The sequence below is a fragment of the Mercenaria mercenaria genome, chromosome 11 (genome assembly GCF_021730395.1).
Source record: "Mercenaria mercenaria strain notata chromosome 11, MADL_Memer_1, whole genome shotgun sequence".
NCBI classification, from domain to species: Eukaryota; Metazoa; Mollusca; class Bivalvia; order Venerida; family Veneridae; genus Mercenaria; species Mercenaria mercenaria.
In genome coordinates this window covers 4,164,726-4,179,223 of record NC_069371.1, presented here as the reverse complement: position 1 = coordinate 4,179,223, position 14,498 = coordinate 4,164,726, and the positions used below count along the sequence as shown (strand labels likewise).

Sequence of the window (14,498 nt, the reverse complement as noted above, 5' to 3'; positions counted from 1 at the left end):
TACAGAGTTCTTCTCAGAACTAAGATATCACTGGTCCTTGTTCAGTAACTGCACTTTTTTTGTTCTGAAACATCTTGTAATGATATCGATTAACTTAATAGGGAATGTATGTCCTCTTGTTGAAAGCTTGTAATTTGTATTGGTCAGAGACCACCAATTCAAAAAAGTACAGGGAACTTACATGTATACCTGGGAATAAGGTAACGTCTGTGCCTTCTGATTGGTCAGTCATGTAAACAAACCCAAGAAGTGATTTTTTCTTTCAAAATTGTGTTTTAACTTCATTTACAGTATTTCAATATCGCCAGAACTAAGATAGTTCTTGAAAAACCTGTAATTAGATATACATGTTTCTATGTATGGAAGGCTTTACACGCCATAATGTTACAATGTACGTCTATGGGAAAACAATTGGTTGCCTCTAACATATAATAAAATCACAAACAATTGTTTCTGTTTTATATAAAAGGCATGATTAATGTAACATGTCGTGACGTCATCAATAGGTCATTTACATTATTGGATTATACGATACAGAAATTGACAAAATATTGCACAATTCTGAAGAAGCGCGGTAATAAATTTCTTTCAAATACATCGATTTCGTTTGAATTCATCAATACAATATTATTCCATGACGATATTTTCGACTGATTTTCATAGCAAAACTTTAAAATCATCTTTAATAGCACAGTTTCAATATATGATTTTTATGTAGAATATTACAATTTATAGTATTTAGAGTATTAAGTTTGCAGTTGCTATGGGTCATTTTTTTCTGAATTCAATACAGTTCTTTCAAAACATCCTGAGATATTGGTTTAATGAGGTGCATTTATCTATGATATTATCTTTAAAAAAAAGCTAAAAAATAATTATCTAATAACTCTGTAACGAAATCAGAGAAAAAGATACGCTGCTTTCCGAATATCACTTCCAAGAGAGTAGTTAATTAGAACACTACATTGTGTAATTGAGAATAAATTGGCATAGATGTGCTTAGATAAATTGGCATATTCAGATGCAAGAACGTAACGAAACCGGGATTTCCTATCAAATAAATATAACACCACATGCACGAAGTCTTCCAGTGATCAGCACAAGTGTCAAAAACATTTTAAAGATTTAATGTGAATTTGATACAGTAGTTCTGTAAATTTTTTCATTGGATTTTGATTACGAAAACATTTCGTAAAATAAATTATCAAGATGTTACTTTTGAGGCCATAACAGTTAATGTTACCTTTTAAAGCATGAAAATCTTTTCATAATTTTTTTTTATAAATTTACATTCCCCGCTTGCTCGAACTAAACATTTTTCACAAACTTCGGTATACTTATTCTACACACTATGTATAAATGAGCACAGGAGTTTGGGCAAGGCGAAAGAGGGAGGTGCCCGACGGGATGTCTCTTAATTGTGTTTAGTACTTGTAACATGTGTAAATGTTACCTTCTGCTCAACCCGGGGCTAGAGGGTGTAGACGGTATCATGCATTTTCACTACCGTTAATAAGCAGGTACAATCATGCTGAGCCGGAAAAATGTTCATTTTTATTGTGTTGAGAGACCTGTGGAGTTTTCTCTTTCTCATTTTTATTATCAGCAGTGTTGTTTGTGCTGTGTGGCGGCCGTAAAAAGTCTCGTCGTACATTCAGTCAGAGCTGTTATATCTCGATCTTTTTAGATCGTTCAGCACGACATTTATTTTGTGTTAGTGGTACTGTTTAGTTTTTCAGCTTGAACATTTTTTTGCTTGGGTGATTCCAATATCCCGCTTTCATAGCTTTGAGTATTGTATAATTCTATAAACACATTTGGATATGGTGCCTGCTTTTTAATCTTGTCAGTTTCTGTGATATGTAGGCTCCGTAAACTAAGATCCCCTTTCTACATTCCAGTTCGTTTAGTTTAGGACAAATTCATACGCCGCTTTTCATGGGCACTAGTGAATCATTGAAGGTTCCATGTGCATCGCCGTATGAACACATCTGCGGATGTCTCTAAATTGTTTTAGTACTTGTAGCGTGTGTAAATGTTGAGCTCTGTTCAACCCGGGGCTTGCGGGCGTAGACGATAGCATACATTTCCACTACCGTCCATGAACAGATTGAATCATACCGAGCCTTGAGCATGTGGAGTGTCTACTTTTTCTATTTTATATTAAGCTGATCAGTAACTTTTAACAATTTTTGAGTTTAATTTGTTTGTCTGTATGCATAGGAATACACCCTAATGGTGCTGGCGAGAACATGTGCATTTTAGATTTGTTGTTAACAGAATGAATCAAAGCCCTGGGAGGACTGTAGGGAAGCGTAACTGAACCGGTATGCATTTTAATAGAGAAGCCAGACTCTAGATCTAATAGATCTAATAGGGAACCAATGTCTGTACGTATGAAATCTGATTATCAGTAAAAGCAGATTAAGGCTTTAAATGTCGCTTTGATCTCGACACCAAAATCAATAGGTGTTGTTTATGTCTTTGGCAAGGTTTTAAAAAAATCAAACGGACTAGACTGAAAGCAGGTTCGACAGACAGTCATGGCAGGATCTTCCATAGTGAGATGTCAAGGCATAAAACCAAGAGAACCTACAGAAAATATATCAAAATATTTATCTAAACTGTGTAACAAATTTTTTAAATCTTACAAACCTGTGTAACATTGTTTTTACCAAAAAAATATTTCAAAACTGTAACAAATTTTTAAAAACAAAGTGAGATTAAACATTCAGTATGAAGTAGGCCCAATATTTTCTAAATGTCAAGAAATCCAACTGATTCACTTAAGAGTATTGTGTGCGCACTTGAAAATGATTGGGCCAGACTAGAGCATATCAACAAAATACCACAAGAGGGTTGGCAAGACTAGCATCATATCAGTAATATGTAAGAAAGGGGCCCTATTGGCATTTTTAATCATGACTGATACTATTTTTGCAAATACTTCATAAAGATTGGTGCTACCGACGACATATATTTTAGCGGATAAATGCAGTTTTCTGTGTGTCATTCGCCTTGGTCACATAACAAATATTTACCGCGTAATTAAGGTAGTTCAACGCGTAGACAAAAATCAATACATTTTTAAAATTTACAAGTCACAGTTTTTACTTAGTCCAAGTACTAAAGTACTGATGGGGCGATTTTCTTGTCCGGGTATGAGGGGAATTTTTTGCTCGAACCCCGCTTCCAACCGGACTGTTATTGATTATGGTCTAGTCCTTTTCCTTCAAAAAATACGATAGTTAGGAAAATTAACGGATCCGTAATAATGTACCTCCTTTTTTGAAGGCTATTCAATTCCTACCATAAACCTACTAGTTTTTCAAGAGGACGTAGGTTCAAACCCCACTAGGACCAAACTTTTATTCATTTTATTTCTTTTATCTAGTAAGATAACTGGTTTTTCAAGACTTATTATTGATTTATTGTACAAAAGCAGAACAATTTCATTTGATTAGCCATTTCTTGCTGTTTAAAGTGAAATTAACCTCTGATACAGAAGGATGAAGGTTTAGACGTCTTTGAAAATACAGAGTTACATCTATGGTTATTTTTGAATGTAGAGAGAAATATCATATTTTTCAGTGTTGGAGCTTCATTTCTGTCCGGTTAAATCCTTTTACTTGAGGCTCCACAGAAAATATGTTATCGACAATTTTCTGTTATGTTTTATAATTGTTACGCAAGACTGATGTTTCTTTTATAAATGTTTTTGGAATAATGAATTCTCTGCGACTGTTTTGCGCAGTGGTTATCACTTTGAAATTTGTCTATGTTTGAGCTTGAGGAAATAACATAAATTATACAAAATTTAAAAAAGAAAGACACGGTAAAAGTTGTTTAAAAATGCAACACAGTGCGAAACAATGTTAACTTCAAGACTGTATCAAGGTTATGCAATTATTAAACATTACCATTATGGGTACACAATCTTAATATAACCTGAAATACAGTTGAAAACGGGTGTTTCAACAAAAATCGCTTACATCTACCCCCGCCTCCCTCCCCACCCCCGGCACGAAGCAAATTCAACACTTTTTACAATATCGATAGATATATGATAGATTTTTCAGTATATACAATATTTCTTTCAGCATTTGTGAGAATGTTTCTAAAACGAACTTGTTTAGTATAGAAATGCTAGAAAAAAACAACAAAAAACAAACAAACAAAGTGTCGTTAAAATAAATAATATTATTAGTTTCTATTGTAAATTTTCACATTATTTATGTAGCAAAATATAACATGTACGCTGTTTCGGTATAAAAGTGACAGAATGTGGTCATTTGTTTCTTCTCGCGTAACTGTGGCAATTCCACGCAGCGCTTACCTTCCCTAGAACCTATAGCAACTGAGCTAGACGAATTCAGTTTTAAAACTTAAGCTTCCCTTTCACATTATTCATATTTGTGCTCATTATATATTTTATTATATGCAGAAATCATACCTAGTAAAAGTAATACTTTTATTTAACGTATAATCAATAATGCGTAGTATAATTCATATCGACGTTTGTTACGAACGAAGCTGTGCTCGGAACCAGTGCTTGTTTAATGACCTATTTATAGACCGAGGTCTTAAGCTATAACGAAGTGGTCGCTGGAATCCCGTTTCCATTTAAACGAAATAAATGATTATCTAAGTGTTTAGATTAAATTTTAATTCGATGTGTTTCATATATTTATGTTAAATACGTCTTACATTTCGTATGATTTATTAGCTTTATCTCTGCATATTACACATTGTGTGTATTCTGTCAATGAGTTTTACCTTACCAAAGACGAAAAAGTTCCATTCATACGGATATTTCATTCATAGGACGCGAATTAATTTACCTTAATAATCATTTACAGAATAATGTAGAAAATGTAGTATTCTATTCATTTTGAACAGCTGTACATATTTATATGCCATAAATGATCTTACTGTCCTGCAGAAATTTTAATGTTAGGATCCACTATTTCGGGGGAAATTGTTTACTGTTGCTTGTAGGCATATGATATTCAGAAGATCTGAACTGCATTGTTCACTCTGGGGCTAATCGCCCCAAAATTAATGAGTGGTCACATTAAATTTTATTACATATCTATAATAAATTGCATCGATCTGTTTACTCTCATATATTTCAATTCCTTGTAAGTATTGAACTGCTTTTACGGCGCATGTATGGAGAAAGGTAGCGCTGAACCGGAACCATGTGTGTTGGTCTTGGTCATGTGATAAATATTTACGTCGTAAAGTAGTACAACGCGTAGACAAAGTTCTTTACAAGAACTTATAATCCCTGTTATATTTTTCATTTACAAATCATAAATGTTCACATTTATTGCATATGCTAAATAAACGGTATCGATCTGTTAACTCTCAGACCCTTGAATGTTATAGAAGTACTGAACTACTTTTATAGCGTATGCTTGGAGAAAGAAAGTAACGGCATTTCGAGGGCTGAGCGCGAAACTTATGTATCTTTTTCTTTATTTATATACAGTTACAATAGTTTCGCGCTCAGCCCACGATTTGTAACTACAAATGTCACCAATGTCGGTATACGTAGTTTGGCGACTTTGAGAAAGCTACGCTTCCCACAAATTATACCACTGAAGTTTCCAGTTATTGTCAAAACGTCAATATAACCGGGATTTAACGTTACTGAACACAATTACACTGAGGAAGGCAATTGAGTTGTGTTACAAAATGGTATAAAAATCTATTAATGTTTTAGAAACATAATAATATGGAAAAATAATGTTGATTTGTCAAACTTGGTACACATCGGCATTTATTGATTTTATTCGATGTATAAACATGAAAGCATCAGAATGAAAACATAACACATGTTCTAAAAAGTCGCAAAAATAACACATGACGTTTTGAACAGATAGATAAATGAGACATTATTTATTTAATTACTTTGCTAATTTTCTTACTTACCTCCACTGGTAAGCATTAGTCGTTAAAATGATACGAAATACTTGCAGTCTCTTTGGGGTAAGTGTGATATGTTAGCTTGTTCTTAGCTTGCAAATTTGCAAATTGCTTACTGGGCAGAAATCAAGTCAAAAACCTGCATGGTACTCTGAAACTTGGTCTTTCTCGATGTTTTCAAACCAAAGTCCTATTGCAATACCGACCCGTCGACGGAAAGAAATAATATCATTTCACGGTTTTCAGTGGTTTATCGAAAACTAAGTTAGTGTAGTTGAAACACACATTGATTAAACAATTTGAAATGTTGATATGAACAGAACAGAACAGAACAGAACATAGTTTATTCAACTTGTACACATATACAGGTACCTCGTTGTACAAAACATTCATACAATATTCATAATGTACATGGTCATTTCAAAATATATGTTATATCGATAAGTCTTTACAAACAATATTTTTTCTATTACACATACGATCTTACATTATATCAGTACTTGTTTAAATAGTTAATGTCTCTTGTTGTCACAGGCACAGTGGAAAGAAAAATAATCAATTTGCAAACTAAAAATAAAATAGTTAGGATTTGGAGAATGAACTTTATGATATGAATATCAGTTTTGAAGTTAACTAAACATGGGGCAAATAAGTAACTGGTTCATAAATGTTTGAATGTTTTCACGAGTGTACGTTTATCTTTGATTTTTTTTCAAAGTGAAGGATTTCTCAGAAACTCTATTAGATAATCAGTAATCAGTAAATAAAACAGTATAATCTTTCCGACTATCATTTCTGAAATTTTGAACCGGTCAGGAGAACACAGCATTGTGTATTTGATAATAAATTTGTACATTCTAGTCCAAGTACAAACTGATAAGGGTATCAAGCTTATTACAAAACCAAAAGGTCCAGTCTTCAGCACTTCTACCAAGAAGCCTTTGATGTTGATAAACCTATTTATTTACATCATTTTGCGATTACATCTCTTATCTTTGCAGCATCCTTTTATTTTGCGTAAATTTCTTCAACCGTAGCATGAAAAAATGTGGTGCCTGTTTCGCATCAAACATAATTTTTAGCTCGACTATTCTCAGAAAAGGTGAAGTTCTACACTCTAACGGTCGACAGCGTCCACGTCTGCGTCCACTTCCAATTTGATGAAGTTTTTGTAAGCTGGTGATTCAGTAACCTCAAGACGGAATGGACAGAAACTTCACATACATATTTACTGTGATAATCTGAAATGCTATGCATTGGTTTCATAAATCTGCTTTGCTGTTTGCGAAAGGTATATCCCTTCCTCGACTAAGAAAGTTTTGGTTAAGTTTTGCATGTGAGCCTGTATCTCAATACCCACTTCTGGGAATGGATTAAAACTTCATACACTTGTTCACTGTGATGATGTGACATGCACTACTCAGGTCCTATAATTCTGCTTTGGTTTTTCGTAAGTTATGCCTATTTCCGACTTAGGATTTTTGTGTGATCTGTTATCTTATTCATTTTACATCATAAGAGAGGAAAATCTATGACTTAAATATGTTGCCCGTTTTGCACTTGTATATGTCTATATGTTAATTACACTTATTTGTGTGTAAAGGAGTTTCGAATATTCGAACATTGCTGTCCTCTGATAGCTCTTGTTATGCTTACCTTCTAATGTAACGAAATTCTAGGACAACGGTGCTTTTGGGGGATATTCAATAATTAAGAAAGAATGTTGAGTTCTGCTCAACCCGAGGCTAGAGGGCGTAGACCGTGGTCGTTATTGATTGAGTGAACCGGTTATGTAAAAAAGTGCAATCAAAATGATGTTGAAACTTAATTTCAGTTTATGTAGGTGAATTAAGCATATTTTTTTCTCCTGAACAGTTGACAAAGACTTAATGACATACAATATGTATTTTCATTTTATGTATCTGAATGGCGTGGATTTGGATATAATTGCATCTGAAGAAAGGTGAACGACGGATTTTTCACCGCCATTCGCACCCACCATGCGGTATTTGTATTAAGAGATAAAAGGTGAGTTTAGATTCCCCGGAAGCATCCCAAACAGCCACAGAGCCATGCCTTGCAAAGTAGGCCCACAACAAAAAGAAGCTGTAACGGCAAAATGTTGTAGACGGATTGCTTCAAAAATCATCAATAAGTACATTTTGATTATATGCAAAATATAGAAAAAGGGTGGGGGTGTAAGGTGTCGATAAAAGGGGAAGGTGTTAGGGAAAATGGAGCAAGGATGAATATTAAACATGGAAAGCCACGTTCTTAAAACGCAGTCTCCCTACACTGTAAATCACAGCAGTGCAGACATGCATACAATACACATGTTATTCTGTTTGTGCAGATAACTATTTAATCGGGTATTCTATATCTAAGTTTTCAGAGGCGTTATATCAAACGCTATGTTGAGACTTATATTCTGCAGGGGATTAAAATGTTTTAGGTGCTGTAAATTTTGACGGTTTGCAAGTTCATAACTGGTCGTTCTTTTTCTTTTAAGACGCGCAACAGAATAATTGTATTCTTCTGTATTTCCATGGTGGTAATGATGAATGATTTGCATGAATACAAAATGTTAAATACAAGTATTTATTTACAAATGGACAGTGACATATATTAGGCCAAAGCAATGTGTCTATTATGTAAACTGCATAAGTTTACAGATGAAGTTCTGAAAACACATTTATTCACGGAGGGCCTAAATTGTCCATCTGACATCGCAATATAGCTGAACTACACCAGTCATATGATTTTCACAAAGTTCATGTGGGAGGAAAAAGTAAGTCACTAGATTCTGATGGGTCTTTAAGAGCTTTATTACGCGGTGTAACAAACTTTCAGTGTACAACCATGTGTTTTATCAAAAGTAAGCTATTGACTACTTACTGGACAACCCTTTATAGCCGTAACGATATATTATACTTGAACTGTATACACGATTTAGTTTTGAATTGTATTCGTGGCAGATGATCATCTTTAGCAAACAATAATGTTGCGAGTGGTCTTGTCATTCCTTTTCATATATGTGGCTTTCTCAGAGCCAGAATGCTCTAGATTCCACTATGAAGAACAGACTTTAAACAAGATGATAAGAGTGGAAATAGCGACGGAGAAATTGCAGCTGGATATGGCTGCCACGCAGCAGCAGTTGTTAGACGCCCTTCGTGATCTAAGGGAAGAAACTCAGCAGATTAAAGATGACTGGAATAATGAAAAAGAAAGTCTGAATCGCAATGTGAAAGAAATGAAAGAGGCGACTGCTAGAAATATATTGGAATACACTAAGGAGCTGGAAAAACATAAAGGTATCATCTGTTTTATAGTTACTTTGATGTGATGTTGTTGAATATATTTCTTTACACAATACACAGAAAATACAACAGTTAACTAAAATTAGTCAAACATAATGTAGCTTTTTGACAATGTTTTGCCTGAATAAATTTCATTTATTTTTCATTTCTGTTGGATTAACGTCATACCAACTCAAGTATAGGTCATATCGCGACTTTCCACCTCTGATGTTGGAGGAAGACCCAGGTGCCCCTCTGTGCATAATTACGTCACGGGCGGGCACCTGGGTAGAATCACTGACCTTCCGTAAGCCAGCTGGATGGCTTCCTCACATGAAAAATTCAACGCCCCGCGGGAGGCCCGATCCCACATCGGTGAGGGGCAAGTGATTCGAAGTCAACGACCCCGACCACGGAGGCCCCTGCTTTACTAAATGTCTCCAATATTAATTTAATACCATGTAATGACATGGTCAAATGTTTGGTCGATATGAATATTTGCCCTCTGTCAATATAACTTTTCCAAATTCTCTTGTTACATACTCAGTTTTGAAGTCTGTCAATTTACAATAGTCCTTAAACGTCATTTTTTTCCATGTTGGCGTTCAAATTTCATATCGGATGACTGTGTCATATGTAATGTCATTTTAATAAGTACCGTCACGTTAAAAAGAATACTAAAGTTGCTGCAGATCTCGAGCATATTTCAAAATAATTAGTCAATATTCTACAAATATCAACCTCACTAAAATGAAATTATTGTTTAATATTGGCCTGACAATGTTTTTTATTCTGGTGAAGGTCACAACATATTGCGCATCCTGTTTTATCGAAATAAATGAAATTTGAATGGTTATTTTTGTAAATGGGCGATATTGTTATATTATTCATAGCTTTTCAGTTACGTTTAACGTCAAACATGATTTTATTGGCCAGTTTTACTGTGTTAGCGACTTTGCAATATTATAATTTCATATCATGTGTTGTTTCTTGCAACGTAGGGTCACTCTGACAAATCAGAATTCATTTGTTTATAGTTTATTCTTATGACATAAGATGTTGTTTTGAAAAATAAATGCAGTTTAAAATATCGTACTAAAATACAGAAAGTACGAGAATGTTTCAATATAAAAATACGTTGGTAAAATTCGTTTTCAGCACGCACGCATGCACGCACACACACTGTTATATGTGATAAACCTAAGTTCTTTGTACTTTGTAGATACACTTAGTATATCATTTTTGCTTATTTTACAGTTCCCTTTTTATCTAACTATTCTTTATTCCATGACTTGCTGTGGCTTTCAGAAGTAAGGACGTTGCTGATCTAACACCAAGCAGCGGTGACACCCTTGTGTTTAAGACGACGATGCTGAACGAAGGTCTCGGGTATGATAATACCACAGGGATATTCACTGCGCCGGTAGGAGGAGCTTATATGTTTACTGTCCAGTTTTGTGTTTACGGCGGAAAAGATATGTATTATGCGATAGTTGCTGACAATGAAGAAATAAAGAAAGGGTGGTTCTGTGATAAAAATTGGAACACCTGTTACTCTGCTGACGCTGTGGCCGTTCTTAAAAAAGGTGCTCGTGTTCAGGTGAAATGTTCTCACTCTTTCAGTGGTTTATTTTCCAACACTAATGCCTGGAATACCTTTTCTGGAGCTTTTTTGTAGACTCTGTTTTTCTTAAGCAGATATTATATATCTGGATTACATATTTTTTAAGCAAGTTACGTACTGAAAAAAAAATCGAATGTAAATTGGTTAATAATTCGCCCACGGATGAAGAAGAAATAATAGTAAATGTTTAAAGCAGGATCTGTCCGATTAATAGTGTTGCTATAAACTAAAACTACAGCATATATAACAATTTATTATATACCTATATAAATTCTGTAAAAAATCGGCTTGTATTTCACAATTAAATATGAACAGGCAGAAAATAAAATTCGTACTGTACCTTTTAAATTCCGTATTGTACCTTCCGTATTGTATGCTGCCGGACTACTTTCATTAATATGCATGACCTGACACAGTTCTATAAATAGCGCACATAAAAACTTCACTTAGTTGTTCCATTTTAACATCGATGAACATTGAAGATTGCGTACAAACAAAAAGGTAGAGGTATATAATAAAAGGGTCATTATATCAGTAGCTCGCTCCGGGATTTTGTATTCGGCTCTCGTGCATTTTGCAAGCTTGCGCGGTTGTGAGATCCGATCTGGCAAAAATCCACCCGAGCCGAATAGAGCATCCCAGATTGGGCTACTGTTAGAATAACCCTATTATATCTCGAATGGTTTTAGATAATTCGCATTGCCGATCTGCACCAAAGCGACAAGAGATAAAAGTAATATGGAGCCACTTTTAGATTTTTGTAGCATTAATGGTATGAAATGTGGTGTGTATCAAGAGATGTAGGCATCTGAAACTTGTTACATCCAGTTTAATATTTCACATTTAACTAGACACGAAGACATAAACAAATTGTGCATGATGTATTTAAAAGAAAAATGTTCTCTTACTGTATACAAAACCGAAAGATATATGGCTTTCAAAAATTTTGAAATGACTAAATTTGAAACTCTATGGGGAAAATATAAAAATCTTTTTCAAGAGTAATACATTGAAGTTTTTTCAGTGAAACACAAGGTTAAATAACTTCCAAAACACTATAAAACGATATAGAATATATATGAAAGAATATACTTGTAAGCTTTTACTGTTGACATTATGTTTCTTTTGTATCACATATAAGATGCCCCCTCTACGTGTCCAGACCAGCCCAGGTTTTTCATTTTTCACTGTCCTTCGCCCGAAACTTGTTGTTTTTTGTTTTACATAAAATATTTACAATCACATAGAAAGTAAACGTTTTTGTTTCGAACTAAAGGCCTTTTTATCTTCGAAATGCAGATTTTGTCTCTATATTTTAAGTGAAATATTATCCTACGCAAAAATGTCTAAATTAAATCGCTAGACAACGGAAGAAAGTATGTAAAATTTAACATTATAAATGTTATTTAATTTATTATTTTTATCTAAAAAATAATTTGTCTAATTAACTAATATTATGCATATAATCTTTTTATGAAATGCATAATTAAACAGATTAAGTAAATGCATTTTTGTATAGTTTAGTTGTTAAATAAAGATCCACTTAAATTGTATATTAAGAAGGTATTAGTCCCTATTATAAAAAAAAAAATCCCCAAGAATTTTGTTACAACAGTTCATTAGCTAATATGATTATATTTTAGTTGTAATAGCAATCATGTAACTTTTTGTAAGATGTGATGGGGGATGGATCCCCGACCCCCGCACATCTATGACGGGGACAAATAAATGGGTTACATCGGTAGCCGAAATTAAAAAAATATTGTGCATTTTTTTAATGTTATTAATGTAGATACTTAGTTATATGAAAATTTTCTCGTTCGAAAGTAAATGAAATTTCACGAAGGCATCAAAGACAAACAACTATTTCTTTGATAACAGAGAAAACTGTACAAGTGCTCTCCCTTCTGCAATAAAAGGGAACATGGACGTGAACGAGCTGTGTCTCTCGATAGAGATAAGACTTTTACTAGATATCTTAATCAATAAATTTAATTTAAGTTAATATCTTATGAATCTCACATTTCTTGTGCGTGACTGACGCTGTACATACTTAATACACTATACTGCTGTAAATAAATACTACCTGGAAGTCACTGAATCCATTGATATTTTACAGTAGTTTACCACTGAATTTCAATAAATAACATATATATGGAGGTGTGCCTATTTATGCTATGACAGCTTGTCCAGCCCCTCCGCCCCCACCCCCTCCAAATCCAAATCGCCAATGATTATTCTCGTAGCGCAATCGAGAGACGTAAAAGATAGCACGCATCATTCATGTATGATTTACTTAATTGAATTCTCTACAAATAACATAAAACACGATCAATTTGCGACAACTTAAACACATTATCGAAGTTTTAGCATAAATATTGCATAAAGCGCAAACATAACGTAATAATTTAAACTAAAATTGATATTTTTCATTTGATGTTTGCCTGTATTGCTATCGTGCACTGAACAAAACTGCTCCACTAAACCATAGGATTCTGCTTAGGCAATTTTGTAATTCCTTACAAACATCAACATTATGTCATACCGAACTGCATCTATCTTTAGTGTTCTCAAACTTGTAGGGTTTTAGCTGCCTGATTGAAAACAGAAATGTAAAAATGCTTTAAAACTAAAAACTACCAGTCACGATGTTTTAAGCATAAAGACAATGCAATGAGCCGTTCCAAACATATATGAATTACTTCATCAGTTAAAAGCAATTCAGTTAGTACTTAATTTACATGTTACATTTGTTTAAATTTTTCATTTATTGCTAAATCTGGGTTTAAAATTGTCATGGGTATAAAGTTGTCAGGTATTCAATGTAAAATTTCCATAGATCCAACAGGGAATAATTTTGAACACTATCAAGGTGTGATAATTGTTTTTGAATATCATCCTGCCGGGTGTTATTCGTTTCCAAAACCCTGCAAAGACAAGCGTTCCAAACTAAATTTCTCGTTGTTTCCTGGTGTACTTTCATCACATTAAAAATATTTCATTATATTTTTTTTTCTCTCAAGATTCGCAATATATTAAAAATAGACAGATTTATAACAAGTATGTATGATATATAATAAAATCTATAAAAAGATCCGTTGGAAGATAAGAACGTGATCAAATAAAATAATAGTATATTCGGTTTGATTGTATCGGTTCACAAGATGAAATGAAATGTACAACTCCACTCACGCCCCCTGTCACTGGCTTAAGCAGTATTCTATTAACATACGAGAACATTGAATGAAAACTTACTTGAAAGCAATAAACAATTTTATTGCATATTCTTTTCAAATGATTATTAGATAAACAGATTAAATATATTTGATAAATTAACGGTGAAACATATCAAGTAGATTTTCCACTGGATCAATCAAAAATACGTATACAAAATTTGGTAAAAACCATAGAAAAGAAAACGTTTCGGTTTAACATGTTAGATCACTCGTGAAAACTAGATCGTACATTTGCGATCATGGCAAATACTGTATCTCCACAATATAGATATATTCTGTCTACTAAATATGATCTAACTCACTGACCTTTGTATTTGATTTGGATCAGGATGTACCAGTCAAAAACAAAATAGTTACACGATGCCTGCTAGCTATAGTGAGCTCACATGAGCGAAAAGAAGGTCTTGT

General features: G+C 33.7%; 1 protein-coding gene across 1 annotated transcript; it reads left to right on the top strand.

Moving 5' to 3' along the window:
* Positions 1 to 8,877: 8,877 nt before the first annotated feature.
* On the top strand, positions 8,878 to 12,829 carry LOC128546944 (uncharacterized). Its single transcript, XM_053518367.1, has 2 exons — positions 8,878 to 9,245; positions 10,520 to 12,829. The coding sequence occupies exons 1-2, from the start codon at positions 8,930 to 8,932 to the stop codon at positions 10,906 to 10,908; spliced, it is 705 nt and encodes a 234-aa protein (XP_053374342.1). The 5' UTR covers positions 8,878 to 8,929; the 3' UTR covers positions 10,909 to 12,829.
* The last annotated feature ends 1,669 nt before the right edge of the window (positions 12,830 to 14,498 follow it).